The 19,525-nt window shown below is 36.0% G+C and overlaps 1 protein-coding gene across 15 annotated transcripts in view; it reads right to left on the bottom strand.

Moving 5' to 3' along the window:
* LOC137250391 (cytokine receptor-like) overlaps positions 1–19,525 on the bottom strand; it is a 243,328-nt gene that overhangs the window by 100,430 nt on the left and 123,373 nt on the right. For 12 of the 15 annotated variants that reach the window (XM_067783093.1, XM_067783085.1, XM_067783086.1 and 9 more), the window contains 3 exons: positions 18,472–18,608; positions 17,050–17,164; positions 5,510–5,634 (listed from right to left, as the gene is read on the bottom strand). In XM_067783093.1, coding sequence (XP_067639194.1) covers positions 5,510–5,634; positions 17,050–17,164; positions 18,472–18,608 — 377 coding nt within the window. Of the gene's footprint in view, positions 1–5,509; positions 5,635–17,049; positions 17,165–17,503; positions 17,565–17,627; positions 17,647–18,471; positions 18,609–19,525 lie in introns of those variants that run through there. The other 3 variants (XM_067783100.1, XM_067783098.1, XM_067783097.1) reach the window with 3 other exon arrangements.

The raw sequence follows: 19,525 nt of genomic DNA, 5'->3' as shown, positions 1-19,525 counted from the left end.
ACAATATCAGGCATTACACGTACAGGCGACCATAGCGTCCGACCGAACGTTCGGTTTGCTCAATAAAACTTCATGTTTGTTAATTACATTGTGGAGGGATAGCGCTGTTTCTCCAATGGGTCTTAAGTCGTGAGCAGTTTTCAAAAACTAATAGTATACTTAAATGTTTCAAAAAAAAAGTATACCTTCAAACCTTTGAAATATAGAGTGTAATGGCAGTAAATATTTTAAAGCCTTATATCCGAAGATTGTAGGAATAACTACTTACTTTGTTCGTGCTTAATCATTTAAATGGTCGCTTCTTCGACGTGCTAACTGAAGCCATTTGGTAACATCAGCGAAATTTTAATGGTTTTCCACCGGGACCTTCCAGCAGAGTAGGGGCCTTCTTCTTTCTCTGTTTCCATAGCCGGGTTCTGATAAGAGTACCATTTTGGCCAGACAATCTTTCATTCGCATAATATAACATAACTTTCGTAGCTACTGTGTTTTAATTCGCTGAGCAATGTTAATGTCTGCATGAAGCACATAAAGCTTATCATTTTATCTTCTTCTGCCGTATAAGTTTTGCAGGCTAAATTCAGACATAGCGGCAGCTCCTATTCGTGCTGTCGAAGACGACGAAGAGGTGATGTGTGTTGTTGTCATGTAAGTGCTTCACCCTATCCAATGGGTGCGACCCTTCACAAATTGTCATCATAATCCTCTAACGGGAGCCTAAGGAAACTAGCAGTTTCAACAGGGTTGGATATTGATGATACAGGCGTAGGTTAGACATTACAATTGAAAAGATGGTTGGTGTCATGATACACGTTAAGTGTGCCTGGAGGTAATGTGTGTCAGTTCTTTTTTTCACTATGCTTTAAATACTGGAGGAAAAATGCGAAAAAGTTGTATGGTTTGACGCGTTGTGAAAATCGATGCCGATGGTAGGTTTACCAAGTCTGAAGCCTAACGGATGAGGTCCAATCATTCTATTCACTGTAGGCTTCAATCTTGCGCACAATACGCTTGACAGGATTTTATATGCGATACTAACAAGACTGATTCCGCGATAGTAGGCGCTGTTTGCAGGATCCCTCTTCTTGTGGACTGGACACACAACAATTTAATTAAATTAGTCGAGCATGCACTAGTCCGACCATACTTTGCATTCAAGTTGATTCATGCGTCTTACCAACTCATCGCGAGCATTCATTTTTCCTGGGGGCCAACAGTTCAAGCTCCTCACACATGCCATTCTGCCTCTGCTTTTCGCTTTCTGTAAAATTGGCGGGCTTCCCTTTTCAATTCGCGATAGTGTTCACAGACACTTCTTTTTGCGTTCTCTTTTAGTAGCCCGTAGGCAGCGTTTTTTCTTTCGGCATTCTTCACTGTGCCAGTCGTTTTCCACTCTAGAGATCCACTAGATTCCACTGATCGTCCATTACGTCGGATTGACTTGTGCTCTCAGAGAGCTTGTGATGCTTGTTATTATCTGATCTGTGCATTATCTGATCAAGGTTTTAAGTCCTTAGAAAGCACAAGTCCAAGTATTTCTTTTGTTATTTTTATACCCAGCGGTACTTGTACACAGGGTATTATAACTTTGATTGGATAACGGTTGGTTGTACAGGTATAAAGGAATCGAGATAGATATAGACTTTATTATATCAAAATCATCAGTATCGAAAAAAATTTTATTGAGCCATGTCCGTCCGCCCGTCTGTCCGTACGTCTGTCCGAGCTTATCTGGACCCAGAATAGATTGGTATTGAAAATGAGCGAAAAATCGGATGATAACCACGCCCACTTTTTATATATATAACATTTTGGAAAACACAAAAAACAAGATTATTTAGTAATAATATACCTAGAATGTTGAAATTTGACGTGTGGACTGATATTGCGACTATTGATAAAAATAATAAAAAAATGTTTTAAAATGTGATAAAATCAATTATAACGAGATCGGTTAAGGACCACGCCCACTTTTATATAAAAGATTTTTAAAAGGGTCGTGGACGAATAAAATAAGGTATATCTTTGCAAAAACGAGCTTTATATCAATGGTATTTCATTTCCCAAGTGGATTTATAACAATAAATAGGAAAAACTTCAAATCTAAAAAAATGGGCGTGGCACCGCCCTAAATTTTCTATGTTTTCGGAGCCATAACTCGAAGAAAAATTAGTTCAGAATAAAACCATATGCATATGTATTATTGCGCAGGCTTGTAACACTATTGAGCACACAAAACAAACAACAACAGCATTTGAAGTGGGCAGCTGGGTATGTAATGTTCGGTTTTACCCGAACTTAGACTTCCTTACTTGTTTATCATATTGTCAAAAGAGAATTGTTCTTTGCTCAATACGAACGTTTTTAAACTCTTATGGTGCCACCCAAAGTCACTAAAGACATCAATAATCAGTCGATTGTTAGCTACACAGAAACCGAACATTCGGCTAAAAAATCCGACTTCTTCGATCGTGCTCTAATACCTACATAAGCATGTACATTAAATATAATCGTAGGAGACAGGCTTCGCGTTAACAAGTTTCCACAAATTGCAAGTATTTCCAGTGGAGGACGTTCAATGCCCGTTGAATGGCTGACCAGCAAGTAAATGGTTGTATGGCATAATAAATTTCTGCATAACACATTGCCTATAAGACATTGCAACAGCATTCTTGGGGACAAAACTATTTTTACTCAGGATAAGAAATTTTAGTTTACGCTTACATTGACCTACAATTGTTTTTTCTTGTTTATAAAACGGCGCGAGCACTCGTGAAATTCGATGTGTAAGCATTTACCAGACCTATATGTATGTATTTTTTTTCAAGAGCTTTCCCGGAGGTTGAAGTTGAACCACAACAGAGGTAACTTTTCCAGAAACTAATAGGTTCGGGCTTTTTAAGAAGAGCTTCGTTCCATATGGTTTTATAATGGGCTTATCGGTTTGTAGTCGGCATATCGGTTTGTAGTCGACTTTTTATTGCCGAGACATCGGCTTATTGGTTTCTTATCGGCTTGCCATAGAAGGATAACACATTTGCCATAGATTTTATATTAAAGTTTCATAGGTATCTGTATCATAAAAAGCCGACGAGTCGTCGTTAACAAATCGATACATGCCGAGAACAAATTGGAAACATTCTGATAGTAAATCCATAAGTTTTAGAAAATAAATTGATATACTCTTTGTAATACATCGAAATCTCTTTGGCAAGTAATCAAAGACTTTTTGATAACAAATCGATAGCTTTTCTATAATACTCCGATAAGATATTGGTTAAAATTCTTTAAGAATTCGATAACATATTGATAATATATCGATAATTGTTCGATGAAAAATCCAATACTTTTTGATAAAAAAAGATAAACACCGATTTAATTTTATTTTTTATTTAATTTTATTTAATCTAACTTTATTTAATTTATTTGAGTGTTCTAATTATTAATTTAAATGAATTTTATATTATTTAATTTTATTTTATTTTACTTAATTTTATTTCAATTTAGTTTATTTAATTTTTGTTTATTCTATGTTATGTTATTTTATTTTTGTACATTTCATTTCATTTTATTTTATGTTATTTCACTTTTTTTATTTTATTTTATTATTTTTTTTTTTGTTTGCACTTTATTGCTTTATATAAATCTAACCAAATAACGTACAAAGATGTTACAACCAACAAAATCCTACAAAGAAACTGGGCCCGCAACCTGTTATACGATCACGTATTTCATACAAAAGATAAATATGAAACTGTCAACCTTTTCGTAAAAATGATAACACATTGTGAATCTAATAAGTACTTGTCGCCGCTATTTCCTCAATCACCGTTTCAATGCTATCGCGATTTAAAAAATTGATTTCGATCACGGATTGTATAACGCAATACGGGCCCGGATTTCAACTTAAACCTGAATACCGAACCACGTGATTTGTTTTTGTAAACAAATTTTGTATCAATAATAAAAATCACGAATTTTCTCATGTTTGCTCTGGCGTTCTATTGCCAACAATACAGCAGTGTATACATCTGTTCAAGCATTTGCATGCACAAAAATTGTGTATACCCTCGGAAACTTTAATTTATACGTAGGTGACATGTTTTCCTTGAGTTGCTGTATGATTTCGCTAATATCATCTCTACCATGTACCACTTTGCGCTATACTTACGCTATCATTCTTTAATACCCCATACAGCATACCAATATTATACATTACGCTCCCACTTATACATTTTCTAGTACTCCATACAGTACATATAACAATATTACACGTTACGCCTGCATTTGCATCGTACATGTATGCTCCATATAGCATGACTATTACCAAAAAAAACTTATGGAAAAACTTAATTGAGCAAAAATTATAAAGTGAAATTAACATTCGTTTAAGAAATAACTAAACAAAAAATGTTGACACAAGAGTAATCACAAACTAACATATAAGCTGCTATGCATATTGAATCATGGATATATACACATTGTTAAGAGATTAATCTAACGGAACATATATGTGATTAAATAGAAACTAGTAATACATAAATTTACAGACATATACATATAATCAGATTTTGCATAAAATTGTTATAATATGACAACTAATGTGACGGAAACTTTTTACTAAAATGTAACAACCTAAACACTAAATATGGAGCGAAAAAGAAAGACACTAAGAATTTACAACAAATATTAAATGAGAATAAAAGGGAAAAATCTTTGTGTTGATTATAAAAAATATATATATATAAATATATATACAAACAAATTTTAATTAAAAGAATTAGTAAAAATCTCAAACACCAACAAGTTTTTGGCAACTCATGCTGTTTTTGATTACCCTGGCCATATGGGTGGACTGCCCAGCCATACAAATTGAAAACCAAAAAAAAAAAAACATACGTTTTACAAAGACTAAGCTTGTGTTTACATTGAGATTGGGCGCTTTCAGTAAACACAATTTTTGTTGATACATTATCCCTAAAAATTGATAATAAAGGAAAAGGAATATACATATATAACCAATGTCAAAGAACTGCCAGACAGCCGAATAAACACGTTGAGCGAATGTATACTCAGTAGACTGGGTCGATTTATTAACCGATATCGTGCCATCGCTTTTTCCATAAGATTTGGGCTCAGGAAAAAAAGTTCCACTCCGCATACCCAAAAAAATAATTTTCGAGCCTGCGAAATTTCATTTTTTTTTTTTTTTTACTTTTTTCGACTTTGATTTTAAAGGTTTTTTCATGACCTACTAAAAAAATTTTCATTTGATTGTAAAAATTTCATGTATATATATTATTTTTTTTTTCAAAAAACTGTTATCGACAACGTTTTTAGCGCTCAGAAATCAATACATTGTGGATATGATACACTATGGATCAATAATTGTGTTGAAAGCGCCCATTGTTAACGTCAATGTAATCAGTCAAGGTGACATTTCATTCGTAGAAATTGTGTTTAAGAAACTTTAAATAATATAATCTACAGCTGGTACGTATGTACTTACAATAGGTGGAATGTTTTGGCCCGGCTGTTGTTGAAAATAGATTTTTTCTTTGTCATAATGTCTGCATATTAGCGCCGCGTCATCACCTATCCCCATTTCGATACGCATAGTCTGAATTGATGCATCTGGATGTATGTATAGAATTGTAAATATTCATTATCAACTGTTAATTTTAAAATTAATCTAAAATCGATTAGGATAATCTCTCTGTCTAGAAATCATAGAAAACGTAGAAAGTTTTCCATTTAGTTGTCTACATACAAAAACAAAATATAAGTGTGTTTCTACATTTTCTACACCCAAAAGTTTCCTTTCTCAGGATTTGTTTCAAAAACACCATAATAAATGAACTATATCATGTCAAAATGTATGCATTTATGCTGAGATGGCGCGGTTTCGAAACAAACTCTGAAATAGTGTGGTTTTGACTAAGTACGGCGTTGTTAAACAAATTCTGAAATAATGACCAAAATAATATCCATACAAGACCAATCCATATCAGGTGGTGGCAAAGCGAATTCGACCAATTCGCCGTCCAGAAGAATGTCAAGTCAAAAGAAAATTTTCATTTATTTCGATTAACTGACACATTGCTGTACAAGGCGTTGTATGGAAAATAATCAAGAAGAAGCAATCAGCTGATGGGATAACAACACCTGGTACTGAATTCGCCTTGATATCCATATGTAACTCTTTATCTTTTCACAAAATATTGAGTAAAAAATTTATAATTTCCCCAAAACCTGTTGACATTTGAAAAATTACTATCACTACCAGTATACTACTTAAGCTACTTTTCTACTACAATTTTCGCTGAAGAGGAATGAATGAATGCTTTCCTTGCTTCGTCAAAGCAACTCGTCCTGATTCTTTTAATTTGGGAAAGTCAAAGTTCTGCTGACATTAAAGAACAAACCTCTAGCATGGTGGAATAACCAGGTGAAGTAAGCCGTCAATTGCCTCGCTCTAAATTCTTCTTTGTTCTGTCTGAAAATTTTCCACCAATGTTGTCCCCGAAAAAGTGTTGCTTTTTGCATTTTTCAGGAGTAAAATATGCCACTTATAGTACTTTTTTCACATAAACTATGACGTGAATATCGATGGACCTTACTGGATTTAATTATAGAAATTCATCAGTTAGGGTATCTTTGGTGTTCTCTTCCATAAGTAAGGCCGTGCTAAACTAATACTTCCATATTTTTATACTCAGTTGAGCAGAGCTCACAGAGTATATTAAGTTTGATTGGATAACGGTTGGTTGTACATATATAAAGGAATCGAGATAGATATAGACTTCCATATATCAAATAATCAGGATCGAAAAAAAATTTGATTGAGCCATGTCCGTCCGTCCGTCCGTTAACACGATAACTTGAGTAAATTTTGAGGTATCTTGATGAAATTTGGTATGTAGGTTCCTGATCACTCATCTCAGATCGCTATTTAAAATGAACGATATCGGACTATAACCCCGCCCACTTTTTCGATATCGAAAATTTCGAAAAACCGAAAAAGTGCGATAATTCATTACAAAAGACCGATAAAGCGACGAAACTTGGTAGATGAGTTGAACTTATGACGCAAAATAGAAAATTAGTAAAATTTTGAACAATGGGCGTGGCACCGCCCATTTTTAAAAGAAGGTAATTTAAAAGTTTTGCAAGCTGTAATTTGGCAGTCGTTGAAGATATCATGATGAAATTTGGCAGGAACGTTACTCTTATTACTATATGTACGCTTAACAAAAATTAGCAAAATCGGAGAAGGACCACGCCCACTTAAAAAAAAAATTTTTTTTTTAAAGTAAAATTTTAACAAAAAATTTAATATCTTTACAGTATATAAGTAAATTATGTTAAGATTCAACTCCAGTAATGATATGGGGCAACAAAATACAAAAATAAAAGAAAATTTAAAAATGGGAGTGGCTCCGCCCTTTTTCATTTAATTTGTCTAGGATACTTTTAACGCCATAAGTCGAACAAAAATTAACCACTCCTTTTGAAATTTGGTAGGGGCATAGATTTTATGACGTTAACTGTTTTCTGTGAAAATGGGCGAAATCGGTTGATGTCACGCCCAGTTTTTATACACAGTCGTCCGTCTGTCCTTCCGCATGGCCGTTAACACGATAACTTGAGCAAAAATCGATATATCATTACTAAACTCAGTTCACGTACTTATCTGAACTCACTTTATCTTGGTATGAAAAATGAACGAAATCCGACTATGACCACGCCCACTTTTTCGATATCGAAAATTACGAAAAATGAAAAAAATGCCATAATTCTATACCAAATACGAAAAAAGGGATGAAATATGGTAAGGTAATTGCATTGTTTTATTGACGCGAAATATAACTTTAGAAAAAACTTTATAAAATGGTTGTGACACCTACCATATTAAGTAGAAGAAAATGAAAAAGTTCTGCAGGGCGAACTAAGAAACCCTTAAAATCTTGGCAGGTATTACATATATAAATAAATAAGCGGTATCCAACAGATGATGTTCTGGGTCACCCTGGTCCACATTTTGGTCGATATCTGGAAAACGCCTTCACATATACAACTACCACCACTCCCTTTTAAAACTCTCATTAATACCTTTAATTTGATACCCATATCGTACAAACTCATTCTAGAGTCACCCCTGGTCCACCTTTATGGCGATATTTCGAAAAGGCGAACACCTATAGAACGAAGGCCCACTCCCTTTTAAAAATACTCATTAACACCTTTCATTTGATACCCATATCGTACAAACAAAGTCTAGAGTCACCCCTGGTCCAGAAAGGCCCACTCCCTCTTAAAATACTCATTAACTCCTTTCGTTTGATACCCATATTGCACAAACGAATTCTAGAGTCACCCCTGGCCCACCTTTATGGCGATATCTCGAAACGGCGTCCACCTATGGAACTAAGGATTACTCCCTTTTAAAATACTTATTAACACCTTTCATTTGATACCCATATCGTACAAACCCATTCTAGAGTCACACCTGGTCCATCTTTATGGCGATATCTCGAAAAGGCGTCCACCTATAGAACTAAGGCCCACTCCCTCTTAAAATACTCATTAACTCCTTTCGTTTGATACCCATATTGCACAAACGAATTCTAGAGTCACCCCTGGTCCACCTTTATGGCGATATCTCGAAAAGGGGTCCACCTATGGAACTAAGCCCCACGCCCTTTTAAAATAATCATTAACACCTTTCATTTGATACCCATATCATACAAAGAAATTCTAAAGTCACCCCTGGTCCACCTTTATGGCGATATCTCGAAAAGGCGAACACCTATAAAACGAAGGCCCACTCCCTTTTAAAAATACTCATTAACACCTTTCATTTGATACACATATCGTACAAACAAAGTCTAGAGTCACCCCTGGTCCACCTTTATGGCGATATCTCGAAACGGCGTCCACCTATAGAACTAAGGCTCACTCCCTTTTAAAATACTCATTAACACCTTTCGTTTGATGCCCATACTGTGCAAACAAATTCTAGGGTCAGCCCTGGTCCACCTTTATGGCGATATCTCGAAACGGCGTCCACCTATGGAACTAAGGATTACTCCCTTTTAAAATGCTCATTAACACCTTTCATTTGATACCCATATCGTACAAACGCATTCTAGAGTCACCCCTGGTACATCTTTACGGCGATATCTCGAAAAGGCCTCCATCTATAGAACTTAGGTCCACGCCCTTTTAAAATACTCATTAGCACCTTTAATTTGATACCCATATCGTACAAACGCATTCTAGAGTCAACCCTGATCCACCTTTATGGCTATATCCCTAAATGGCGTCCACCTATAGAACTATGGCCCACTCCCTCATAAAATACTCTTTAATGCCTTTCATTTGATACACATGTCATACAAACACATTCCAGGGTTTCCCTCGGTTCATTTTCCTACATGGTTATTTTCCCTTATGTTGTCACCATAGCTCTCAACTGAGTATGTAATGTTCGGTTACACCCGAACTTAACCTTCCTTACTTGTTGATATTATTATTATATGTGACCAGGTCTATGAAAATGCTTATGACTAAAAAACAACAGCTGTTAACAGCTGTTTCTCGCAATTTCTTTTTTGAGCCATAAGCCACCTTTTCATAGACCGGGTCCCATATAAATATGTTTAATTTGTTCCCAAAAAAATTGAAAAAGGACAAATTATTTGCATTCACGTCATATTCAACCAAGGATTTTCCCCTGTACAGTACTAGTGAAGACTTTGGATGAATGTTTTTTTATTCCTACAAGAACCCCAAAATTGTCGTATTATACCTTATTTTGAAAAAACTTCGGCTAAACAGTGGTATGCTAAATATACAAAAAATTGTAACTCACTGTTACTGTTTGGTCCTAAAAATCAGAACAGTAAGATGTTACACTTAAGGATTGTAATTTAGAATATATGAATCCAGCTCGCTTCGGATCAGCATCTTATCGTTCTAGGCCGAATGCCAATCGGCTAGTCTGTTACCTGATATATTTTGGTAAATAATAACTTGGTAACATTAGTAATACATCATGAATTCAACTGTCAAGAATTTTTGGGGGATCTTCTAATTAAGTTTGTTGTTATATATTAGAAGAGCATATTTTTTAATTCCGACTCTCAACGAGAAATCAATAAAGGAAATGAACATGTCAATGAATTTTAAGGGAGGAAACAGATTTAAGACTATCACGATCACTTCCAAGTGTGACTGTAAAACTTTTCATCGAACCCGAACCCATTTAAGTTCCGCCAAAGGCAGAAAAGTACAACTAAATAACTGACGTACATAGGTATGTACTTTATATGAATAACACATGTTTCTTTTATGTCCGGTTTTTCAATGAAAGTTTCAACTACAGTTGAAATTGAGGTCAGCTAAAGAGGCCAAATTGAATTTTTTGTTTTTATTCGATTGTAAAAGTAATGTTAACTCGCACTGGTAATTTGTATTAAATTTTGCATTGGCGTTAGGTGGCACTGATATGCTGAAAATAGCAATTTCTGTAATGGCTTTCGTAGCAAGGTATTTATTTTTCTACTCCTATTTCTTCAAAGCGGGTAAAAATTTTACCCCTTCTGACCGTCGAAAATACATCACTACCGTTTCAGATAGCGTACATCTTCCGTCTTTTTTTATTTACTTCACCTGGTGATTCCACCATGACCTCTAGTAATTGAATCATGGCAATATACCAGTCAATCGTTTACAAAAATGTTTGAAAAAAACTACTGTGTAAATGATTTAAAATGTGATCGCAGCTGTTTACTATTGTGAAATTTTTTTCAAACATTCGCCACATATATGAATTCTCAATGCATACCAGCACAATGGTGACTACACCTTTTTTATTGAAAATTCGGATTTCCGATAAGGGCGTTAAAACTGCGTACATAAAATGTGTCTATTTTAGGTAAGGTTGAAATGGCCGGTCTGTGAGGACCTCGCATAAACTGAATGAGTTGATATTGTTATCGGACTAAAGTCAGGACCTATGTATGTTATAAAATAACTTCATCTTCTTGGCAAACAACACTAGAAGAAAACGAAAACTTGACACTGATAATTGCCCAACACCGAAACCGGTTTGTCTCCAAACCAAATTTGACAAGGGATGACGTAAAATCGTTCCAATATACATCAAACACTGCCTGCAGGACGCAAGGGATGAGCACAAAACGTGATCGATTGTTTCCTCCTTCAACACGCACTTCTTAACTCTGCTATCACTGGCTAGGCCTAATTTCAGAGGACATCAGAAGCTTGAGTCGAGTGAGAATACCCATCATGACCATACAGTCCTCTCTTTTCAAAAATAAGAGTAACTTTGCTAGTCTACTAAGGTTTTAAGACCTGCACATGATCTTCGAAACTTTGCAACCCCTTGGTTCCACGCCTCTCATGCTTGCTCGGCCATGTGCATATATCGCCTTCTTTTAATTTCGCCCAATCTGATTGGGACATCTACGGTATAAGCTTCGAGGGATGCGCCCTTTTTATTATAAGCTTATTCGCTCTTTCATTTACATCTATTGCCATGTGCCCAGAAACACAATATGGATGTATACTTTTTCCTATCCCGATTCTTTCCAGAGTTTGCTTAAACTCTAATACACATTCAGATATTGTGCTATGCGAAAAATTTGTCGCGGCTGAGGTTACAGCTACTTTCCTCCAGCGTTTATACTGATTTGATCACGGCTACTCTTATCGGCTGAACAAAAATATAGTGAATTGGCAGCTATTGAGATCTGTTTATTTCCGGATCAGAGAAGTATACCTCAAACCTTGAACCTGATAGTTCCTAAGTTATCAGTGTGCGTGTTTATAGCTTCATCTGCAATTTGAGCGCCCTCACGTCTACCTTTCACTTCTATTGTGACTCTAAGAACCCCATCGAACAGCAGGTAGGTAATTGTGCAGTTTTTTTGTCCAGTATTTAATGGTCCTATGGTTTGCACTCAAGTTCCTCCCAGGCATTGAGTCTACTTGGATTGTTAACGCTATGTGAGGAACATACGTCTACAGCCACTACGTCTACAGGTTAAATATGCAGAATGGCATTCAGTGCAGCTTTCGGGGTTGTTTTCAAGGCTACTGTTATGCTAAGCATTGCTAGTCTGCATACCCACTAAAATTTTTTGAGGTAGGATCACTTTAGTGTGGCCGTCTACCAAACAAGGACTCCATTGTATAGACTCTACAATTACTGTATACATCCAATGAGAGACAGAGAGGGCGATAGACCCCACGTACATTTCACACCCTGCTCCACGTTGAGCTTCCACTATAACGTTCTATTTAGAACGATTCGTAAATATTTTGTACAAGATTCGTCTTGCAGAGTCATCCCTCCAAGTTTTGGCCTAGGCCAATTCGGGACCTTTTACCTCTTAATAAAAAAGAGCATATCAATTTTTCCCCGTTGGCGATCCATCTGATATTAGATGCCCACGTATGTATATCCCGAACGCTCGACACATAAAAGAGCTACTTGTTGGAAGGCAACTGCGTCGTCTATCTTATGGCCGCATATAGCTCCACTGCGAAGTTATCTTCCTACAATTTAACAAGCAGCCGATCCATCTGCTTAGGGCACCAGGTACCTCAATGTAATTAGGATCATACTCATCGCCTGTTTATAGATAACGATGAAAGTCCCAGCAATTTATAATAATAGTCTTAAGGCGTTCTTCTTATATTCAAAGCCTGTTTATATGTTTATAACCACGCTATACAGTGCCGTATCTACCAACCTACATTTGTTGTACGCATGTCCTGTTCTAGAGAATAGTTCTTCATTCATGTTGGACTTAATATACACATATATCAGCCTCTGAAGCATAAATTATAGATTTTCAGATAATGGGCCTGTAGTCTTTTCGGATACCTATTTTCCTCTCCCTTGACAGGAAAGCGATACAAGCAGTTCTGTGAGGTGTATGGTTCAGTTATATGCATCCGTTGAATATTATTAACACTGGTATAAGTATAGGGATCACGGTTGCCACACCATTTTTTCATTCGGGACCAAAATTCATCGAAAAAAATGATCAAGAGGATTCGTTGATCTTTTTTCATCGTTGATGTTTTTTCATCAAAGGGTGATAAGCTCCTTGTCGGCTGTGCATACAGACCTAATCGCCAAGTAAATTTTGCTGACTTTACTGATTTTCTGCAACCTCTACTCTTAAATTACGAAAATATAGTCCTAGCTGGTGACCTCAATAGCAATCTGCTCGTAGATTCAAGTATTAAGCTAAGTATGGAATCTCTGGGACTCTTCTCTGCTAACATTACCATACCAACACATTTTACCAACACTAGTTCCTCGCTGCTAGACCTCTTCTTTGTAAATGACTCAGAGAAACTACACGATCAGCTGTCTCCTCCCAATTTTTCTAAACACGACCTCCTATTCATTACTTACAACTTTCAAACGTTGTTTACACCGAGCTCGTTTACATATCGTGACTTTAAAAAGTATAAATTATAGTACACTTGCAGAAGCAGTGGAGTCTGTCGACTGGAGAATGATTCGATGGCATCGGTGGATGGGCAAACAAAGTTCCTTCAAGACAGCATAAATAAGCTCTTCGACGACCACGTTCCTACGAAACTTAAGGTGACGAAACACAATAGCAATCCATGGTTTGACGCTAGTATTAAGCATCTAATTCACTTGCGTAATCTAGCTTATTCTCGGTGGAAAAGATACAGAACTGTGGAAATGCACATGCGCTTCAAAGCTGTACGACTCACTGCCAATAAAGCCATAAGATCGGCTAAAGTACATTTCTACGAAAATAAGTTCAGCACCGCTTTAAATTCAAAAGAAACTTGGAATACGATCAAGTAAATTGGAATTGGCAAATCCAAAGCCGATCTCTCTGTCCTCCCTGATGTAGATGTTAACGATATCAATGATATTTTTTAAAGTTACCTCCCTCGGCTGCTAATGTATGTATTGACAACTACTGTGATCGTGTAAATGTTGATGCAAGTCCCCTCGAGTTTGTTCGTGTCGATGACTGTGATGTTGTGAAAGCCATACTTTATGTGAAGTCCACCGCTATAGGTTTAGACGGAATTTGTTCAAAATTTGTGAAAATATTCTACCCGTAATCCTGTCCCATATAACCTATTTAATAAACTCTATCCTAACCACCTCTGTCTTTCCAAAATGTTGGAAAGCTGTTAAAGTTATCCCTATTCCCAAACAAAACAAAGAGTACAGGCCGATATCCATACTGCCTTTTCTTTCTAAGGTCGTTGAGCGCATCCTACATGGGCAGATCGCCACATATGTGCATGTAAATAAACTTTTAACGGACCATGAGTCCGGTTTTAGACCAAAAAGAAGCTGTACTACGGCACTTATTTCTGTGGTAGAAGATATACGGGAGCGCATAGATGATAACTTATGGCTTTCCTAACCCTTCTTGACCACTCCAAAGCCTTTAACTCTGTTGACCATACCCTACTATGTAAAAAGCTGGAAAACATGTTTAATTTTGCCAGTCATGCAACCAACCTAATCAGATCTTATCTAGACGGCAGAACGCAGGCAGTATGTGTAGATAAGAGAAAGTCAAACTTGTTAGACGTTTCGCGAGGTGTACCCCAAATGTCAATCCTTGGTCCTCTGTTGTTTGTATTGTACATTAATGACCTGCCTCGTGTCTCTAAGTATTGTGACGTCCATATCTATGCTGTCGATGTTCAATTGTATACGTGCTATCCTGTCAATTGTATGAGTTTATGTATAAGTAACTTGAATCATGACCTTAGTCAAAGAGGTGTATGGGCTTACATGAACGGTTTATGTCTAAATCCTAGAACGTCGAAGTGCATTGTTATCCGTAGAAAGCCGCTAGCTACAAATGGCTTAGACAATATTATGTTTGAAAATTCTGTTATAGATTATGTTGACACGGCAAGAAATCTTGGCATAGTTTTTAACAAAACATTGTCCTGGAGAGACCATATCTTTAGTACCGTAGGAAAAGTGTACGGTATGCTCCGTACACTGTGGTTGACACAGTATTTCACTCCGCTACATATTCGACTACATTTATCCAAAGCGTACCTAATACCTACGCTCCTCTACGGCTGTGAGATTTTTTCTAACTGTGACGCTATGAGTAAAAAGAAGCTTAATGTTGCCTACAATAACATTGCTACAATACGTTTACGGGCTGAATAGACTTGATCACGTTTCCTGTTATTCTGCAAAGTTGCTAGACGCTTCTTTTGACAACCTTTTAAAGGTTAGAACACTTATTACCTTACATAAGATAATCTACATGAAGGAGCCTTATTACCTATATCGATGGCTTCAATTTCTTCATTCTACGAGGACAATGGTTCTTGCACATGTTAAACACCGTATGCTAATTTCTGAACGACAATTCCTCGTTACTTCGATCCGTTGGATTCCAGCCAGAATAAGACAAATAAGTAATGCACTGCATTTCAAAAAAGAATTAATCTTGTTCTATAATTGACTCACCTCTCCTTCTTCAACTGACTCTCTTTACTGATCTTCTATCCGTTTTTCTTGCCACCTCCTATTTTCTCCAAGGATAGATCATAATATTATTACTGTACTACCTACCTTTGCAAAGCCCCTTTATTCTTATTTCTGTTCTGCGTCCCTAGGCTAAGCTCTATAAAACTTATTGTAACCATTATGTCTTAGTTTACAAATTACCTATTGTTTATCCAAGTTATTGAAATATTTTTGAATTTTCGCCTTTTTTCTGTCACTGTTCTGACTAGCACTATAAAATAATTTGCTCAAATTGTTGTGTTAGGAAAAATTTAATAAAATACAACAAATACAAACCTGAAAAAAAAAATCTCCAAAAAAAGGACCACATTTTTGTTTTATTTTATTGTGATACGAGCAATTCGGCAAATCACAAGAGTGTTGTATTCGTTGTAAAATATAAAATTTTAGAATGTTTCCTGGTTTCAAACACAAAATTTTACTAAACAAAGCGAAGAGGAGACCTTTCATTAATTTAAACTGCACAAACAATACTTTATACTTTAAGGTATTACATTTCCACATTTCTAAGATAAGTCTATGTCTCCTTTAAACTTCGTACCAGAGCCTAGATTCAGCAAGTGTGAGTTTTGAAAAACTTTTTTCTGATAAGTACGTGTAATATGTTTGCTCTAAGATCCAACATTTTTCTTTTCAATGCCCCGCCTGAATCATCTCCTAGGTGAAATGCCATTATTCCGATCCATTTTATTGACTGAGCAATTTTTGTGGTACGAATTCCATGGAATTAAATTAAAAATTATATGTGGGTTGATGAAAGTGTGGCAAATGTTGTGGGCAGTGTTGTGAATTTTTACCTCAATAAAAAGAATGAAAAGAATCAAAATTGGGGCTACTGCCTAAAAGGGACCAAAATAGAAAAAACGGACCAGCGGGCCAAAGTGGCAACCGCGGTAGGGATATCGGTCGGCTTCTCTAACAGAGAAATAATACACGAATATCAAATCTACGCTATGTTAAGGCTCTCAGTGTGATATTTTTTTGATATTGATTTGAATTGTAAGATCGCGGGTTTGAATCGAGCTCAAGGCTTACGCACGGGGAAAAAGTGTCAATAAAATATGACACTATGGATCATTGCCATCAAACAAGTCCAATTTTCACATCCATTCTGCAACAGATGTCGCAGTGCTGTGAATATCAATTGGCAAGAACCAGAATAGAAGTAGGAATAATGAAGACAAGCAAAAAACGCTGTGGTGATTAAAGATTTATTGTTAGGCCTTGAGCTCGATTCAAACCTGCGATCTTACAAATCAGTAGGCCAATATAACAACAAAAATTATTGACTTGAATTATTTTCCCAAAAAGTCTAAAATTTAGTGCATCGGACATATAACAAAATTTTTAGTTACGCCTTGAAAGTATATGAAATTAGTTTTATTTTCTAATTTACAGGGGTGGTCCCCTGTGCTCTAAATTTGTACAAAATAATAATAAAAAAAACTTACCAATAGACAAAAATGTTGTGCTGATCAAAATTGGTTTCGTTTCATTTTGCCAGCACTCATATGTAGAACTTTGGTGAATTCCATTCAAAATTAGCATCGCATATGGGCTCAGAGGCTGAAAATAAATGTTTGTATATTATTACATTTGCACAAATAGTCGGCATCATGTAAATAAACATATGAGTGAGAAACTTGTTTAAGATGGACTTGATTATTTCCTATTGTTTTAAGTTACATAAAAACTACACGACATGTAATTTCATTGAAAATAAAACACCTACCAAAGGAATGAAGGAAAAATAATTGGTTAAAAGCTTTTTTTTTTTTGAAAAGTTCATTACGTAATCTATAGAGGCCTAAAAGTCCAAAAATTTTACTTTACTATCCATGAATGATTTATTTCTCAATATTTAATTTTTTGCGGTAACTTCTATTCTTCCTCAGATTTTGTTACCAAAAAAGTATGGTTCTACCATGTGCGACAAGGATCTGCTAGGCGAAATTTGCCGCTTGTCAGTATTGGCTTTTTGCTTTAAGATATTGTAACGAATTTAGGGAAATTCCGCTTATTCCAAAACCTTCTGCTAACGTTCGAATCGCTAAACTGTTGAATAAATAACTCCAATATCCAATAATGCAAAAATGGTATTTATTATACTACTTTGAAAGTAATTCACAATAACACTTAACTTCACAACTAATTGCGTGCTTAAATCAAACTGATTCCTGACTACACAGCTTTCGTTGCTTTTATACTCTCTCTTGCCTCGTTCACCCATTTCTCCTAAGGTCTAGTAACTTCGCAAACTTCACGCCTGGTTATCAACCATATATGTACATGTATATTTGTAGTTTATAGTCTCTCGCATAACCATATGCGTGTGTATATGTGAGTACTACTTCGGCTGATGGTGAGTATCTCTCTGCTGCCTTGTGTGTACATGATGATTGATATTGTTTACGTACATACTGCTTATTATCGGCTTAGTGATACTAATATTCGTCACAATATGTTTATATTGCGTTCACTTAATTATAATTTTTTAATCCAATGTAGCAGTATAGCGTCATCAAATATTGGACATGCAGACTTCCCGATTCCCTACCTGCGCATCGATGGCTCTCTATGTGAGGTCCCCACGAACCGGGCTGGTCAACCTAACCTAAATATAGCTAGATTTTGTATCTATAATGGTAGAAATTATTACGATTATAATATTGAAGGAAATCAAAGCTACAAATCTAAATTTGTTATGAAAATGTCAATATTGGGATTTCTGGAAACACAATTCAAACTTTTCTAAACTTGCAAAAGCTGTGATTAAAATTCATGGTTTCGCCATTAACGCTTACTGTATTTGTAAGTAAACTACCTGATCCTACAATTGAAGCAAGATCATCATATACTTAGTAACTACTCACATCATGATTAACGCTTAACGGCTCCAAGTATCTACTATTGGCCTCATCGTAGAAGTATGTATTCGAGGGTCTCGATGTTTTACATAAAATTATGGCGTTGCCACCATATCCCACTTTTATACTGCGCCGTAAAACATCTGAAAAAAAGAATTATATTATTGCACCAAGTTCTTAAAGAGCTAATGATTTATTGATCATCCATCATTGAGATAACGAATTACTCCTATGACGCTGTAGAATAACCCATAAATTTGATAATAAACTTGACAACATTCTTATTAAGTCGAATGATATAACTGTAGATTTACTTATCTGTATACGTAATTATTTTGTTTAACCCTATGACGCTGTAGAATAACCCATAAATTTGATAATAAACTTGACAACATTTTTATTAAGTCGAATGATATAACTGTAGATTTACTTATCTGTATACGTAATTATTTTGTTTATTTATTTGTGCAGTGCATTACTCTGTACTTGCCTTTAGCTTTTAAAACAAATCACGCAGAAGCACTCCATTATTCATACGCAACTCAATCGGTTTTTAGAACTTTCATGCGGCTGAACACAAAGAACTTACTCTGGGTACTTTTCCAGAGATAGAAAAGCGTTTAACAATGTCCTAACTGAAGTTACCGAAAGAGCCCTGGTTGGTTTAAAAACCGGGCAGGGCTATATTTGAACTAACAACAAACTTCTGTGCAACAGAAATGCCGCAGTGTAGTGGATTGGGGCCACGATCGAGATAAATGTGTGTAGAGCTATGCCGTGAGGAAGGAAATAAATGAACTTCTGGTGCACCTCGAAGCCAGTGGCTATCGCGTGGTTATCTCCGCAGATGACCAATCAATCCTGATGAGGGCTACATAACTGAACACCCAATGGATGTTTTGCAGAATTCTATGGTAAAAAGATGTGTCGACTCAGTTGAATTCGTTGCTAACCCTCACAAATAGAAACTAGCTCTTTTTGTGAGGGGATATAAGATCGCAGTTTCCATGTCTCCCACGATTGGAGTTGTACCAAGATGCTTTCTGATTGGGTTAAATGT

Source organism: Eurosta solidaginis, chromosome 4 (assembly GCF_040869045.1).
Source record: "Eurosta solidaginis isolate ZX-2024a chromosome 4, ASM4086904v1, whole genome shotgun sequence".
In the NCBI taxonomy this organism is placed as follows: Eukaryota; Metazoa; Arthropoda; class Insecta; order Diptera; family Tephritidae; genus Eurosta; species Eurosta solidaginis.
The sequence above is the reverse complement of the archived record's forward strand: the minus strand, read 5'-3'. Positions and strand labels throughout refer to the sequence as shown.